Source organism: Belonocnema kinseyi, chromosome 1 (assembly GCF_010883055.1).
Source record: "Belonocnema kinseyi isolate 2016_QV_RU_SX_M_011 chromosome 1, B_treatae_v1, whole genome shotgun sequence".
NCBI lineage: Eukaryota > Metazoa > Arthropoda > Insecta > Hymenoptera > Cynipidae > Belonocnema > Belonocnema kinseyi.
Genome location: NC_046657.1, coordinates 111562499 through 111565169, shown reverse-complemented (window position 1 = coordinate 111565169; position 2671 = coordinate 111562499). Strand labels below are relative to the sequence as shown.

Genomic DNA, 2671 nt, shown 5'->3' with positions numbered 1-2671 from the left:
ACGCCAATTAGCACAAATGGTAAGTTCCGACAGTGCCTACAAGTGTGCCTACTGGCCGCTAGATGGCAATACCGGTTTCATATGTATACACCTGGTATACTGGCATACGCAGACGATATTGTTTTGATGACAGATGATGAAGATGGCAGGCTGAATTATAGGATTAGAGAAATACTTAAATGGGAAAAAGTTGAATTTAAATGTCGAAAAGATAAAGAAAAAGTTTAGAAAGGGTGAGGCGGGAAGAAAAAACGGACTAGGAGATGGAAGAGAGTAAAAGTTAGAAGAATTAAAGGAGTTTAAATATTTGGGCTATATCTTGCAAACAAATGGAGATCACAGATCTCATATAATAGAAAGGATAAAAAGCGACAGGGTTAATAAAACAGGTATGGAAAATAGGAAAAAGAAGTTTAACGAAATATTGGAGAAGAAGAATATGGTTATTTGATATGCTGGTATGGTCGGACGTTAGGGGTACAACGGAGGACGCAGGGATATATTGTGAAAAAAGAAGCGCGCAGGGATAAATTAAGTAATAGAACAAAAAAGAGAGCATGGTAATTTAAGACGAAGCTAAGAAAGGAAAAGGGAGGGGTGTTAGCGAAAACATGTTTGAAGGAGGTAGAAGAAAGGAGATGGAGTGTAGTGCTAGAGATATAGGAGAGGAGAATGGAGTAAGCTATGCAAAATTAGACAGAAGGCATATAGAAAGATGATGAATGGTTGAGAATTGCGAAAAGAGACATAACAGAAACTGCACATGGGAACATGGGAACATGTTTGGAAGGCTGTAGGAGAGAAATTGAAGATAAAGCAAGCTGGTAAGAGAATGTGGGAATGATTCTAGGTGAGGATTGAAATAGGAGTTGCTTAGATTAGAAGCGTGAAGATATGTAACTAATGATTATGTAATAATATTAAGATGCGGATGCGCTCGCTCTCTCGCTTTAGATCACTCGCTCATTCGTTTAACAATGAAATTGCCTTACAGGGTGTCCAAAAAGTCCCGTGACAGTCAAATAAATCCTTAGGTACAATTTTTTTTGGAGAAGTTTGAGGTCATTCTTGAAGTAACTTTCAACGAAAAATCCAGTGATGACGTTAGTTTTGACCTTGACCATGATCTTCTTGGTTATTTAAAGGTCACCTTTGTTTTTTAAGTGGAATGGCCCATTTTTGACATTGTTAATCAAAAGAGCGGAAAATTTTACGTTAAAAAGTGTAGTCAGGTCATAGGTAAGGTGTGGCCTTGTTGTATGTATCAAGGTCATTTAAACTTCAATATGGTCTGAAAATTTTTTCGCAAGCTAGCTTGTGAAAATCATCCTCTTACCTTACTTACTTAAACAATGTACATTAAATAGTGACCATCGAGTGACCTTGACTTTGACCATCATGGTCATATCAAGGTCACTCTTTGTTTTTTAATTCAAACGACTCTGTTTGACATCGGAAATTGAAAGAAGAGAAAATTTTACTTCAAAAAGTGTAGTCAGGTCATAGAACAGGAGTGACCTTGATGTTCATATCAAGGTCATACTAACCTGACTACACTTTTTAACGTAAAATTTTCCACTCTTTCGATTGCCAATGTCAAAAATGGACCATTACATTTAAAAAATAAAGGTGATCTTGAAGTAGCCATAAAGGTCATGGTCAAGGTCAAAATTAAGGTCACCACTGGATTCCTCGTTGAATCTAACTTCAAGAATGACCTCAACCTTCAACAAAAAAATGGTACCTAAGGATTTATTTGACTGTCCCGGAACCTTTTGGACACCCTGTATATAAAATACAAGTATGGATCTAGATATAAAGATAATTGTAAGTAGAGTGTTAATGTTATTCTGCCGACTAAGGTAATTACTTAATTAATTTCTGATGTTAGATTTTGCCGATTACTAGTCAAATAATTTTCTGGATCAACGAAAAAAAATATTCCCCGCCCCAGGCTTGAACCGGGAACATCACTATTCACTATTAGACCAGTAATCAAAAAAAGGTAACACCAGAAATTAATTAATGTAAATAGTTGTAAATATTTCTAAATAGTAAAGACGATAATGTAAAGTTGGTAGATGATCTTGTAGGAAATGGAGGTCATGTAAACCATTCAGGGACACATTATGAATAAAGAAGAAGAAATTGAAGTTACACTATTAATTGATTAAAAAAAATAGTCCAATCTTTTAAATTAAATTATAGTCACTTACACGTTGCAATTTGTAGAAATATTCGTGCCAATCAAACTGAAACATTTCGACAATTTCAGGTTGCGAGAATTTAAAATTCACATGATGATGAAGCTTTAAAGCAAATAATCGAGCTTTTTGAAAAGCAATTGTAGTTATAAGACCTACTACTTTAATTTTTATTAGCGAATTATCAAATTTAGTTTCTCGATTTCTTATACTGTGTAACTCCATTTTGAAAATTTTAAATAATTCATAAATTCTCACATTTTTAATTATAGGTTGTAAAAACTGACAAATGAGTTTCCTTTTTCATTTTGTTATTTCCCATCTGAATTCAAATAACAATTTATTTCCTGCATTAACTAGAAAAAATTGTTATTTTTTATCTCCCTCAATTTTTAAATTCAAATATCAAATTAATATTGATACCAAAATGTTGTACCTCATAATATCTCTTGGCTAAAATTATAGAA

At 33.7% G+C, this 2671-nt stretch overlaps 1 protein-coding gene across 1 annotated transcript in view; it reads right to left on the bottom strand.

The window, feature by feature from the left end:
- Positions 1 to 2355, bottom strand: part of LOC117179616 (probable inactive peptidyl-prolyl cis-trans isomerase-like 6) — a 7991-nt gene extending 5636 nt beyond the window's left edge. Inside the window, exon 1 of the mRNA XM_033371610.1 lies at positions 2217 to 2355. Coding sequence (XP_033227501.1) covers positions 2217 to 2261 — 45 coding nt within the window. The 5' untranslated portion in view covers positions 2262 to 2355. The remainder of the gene's footprint in view (positions 1 to 2216) is intronic.
- Positions 2356 to 2671: the final 316 nt, after the last annotated feature.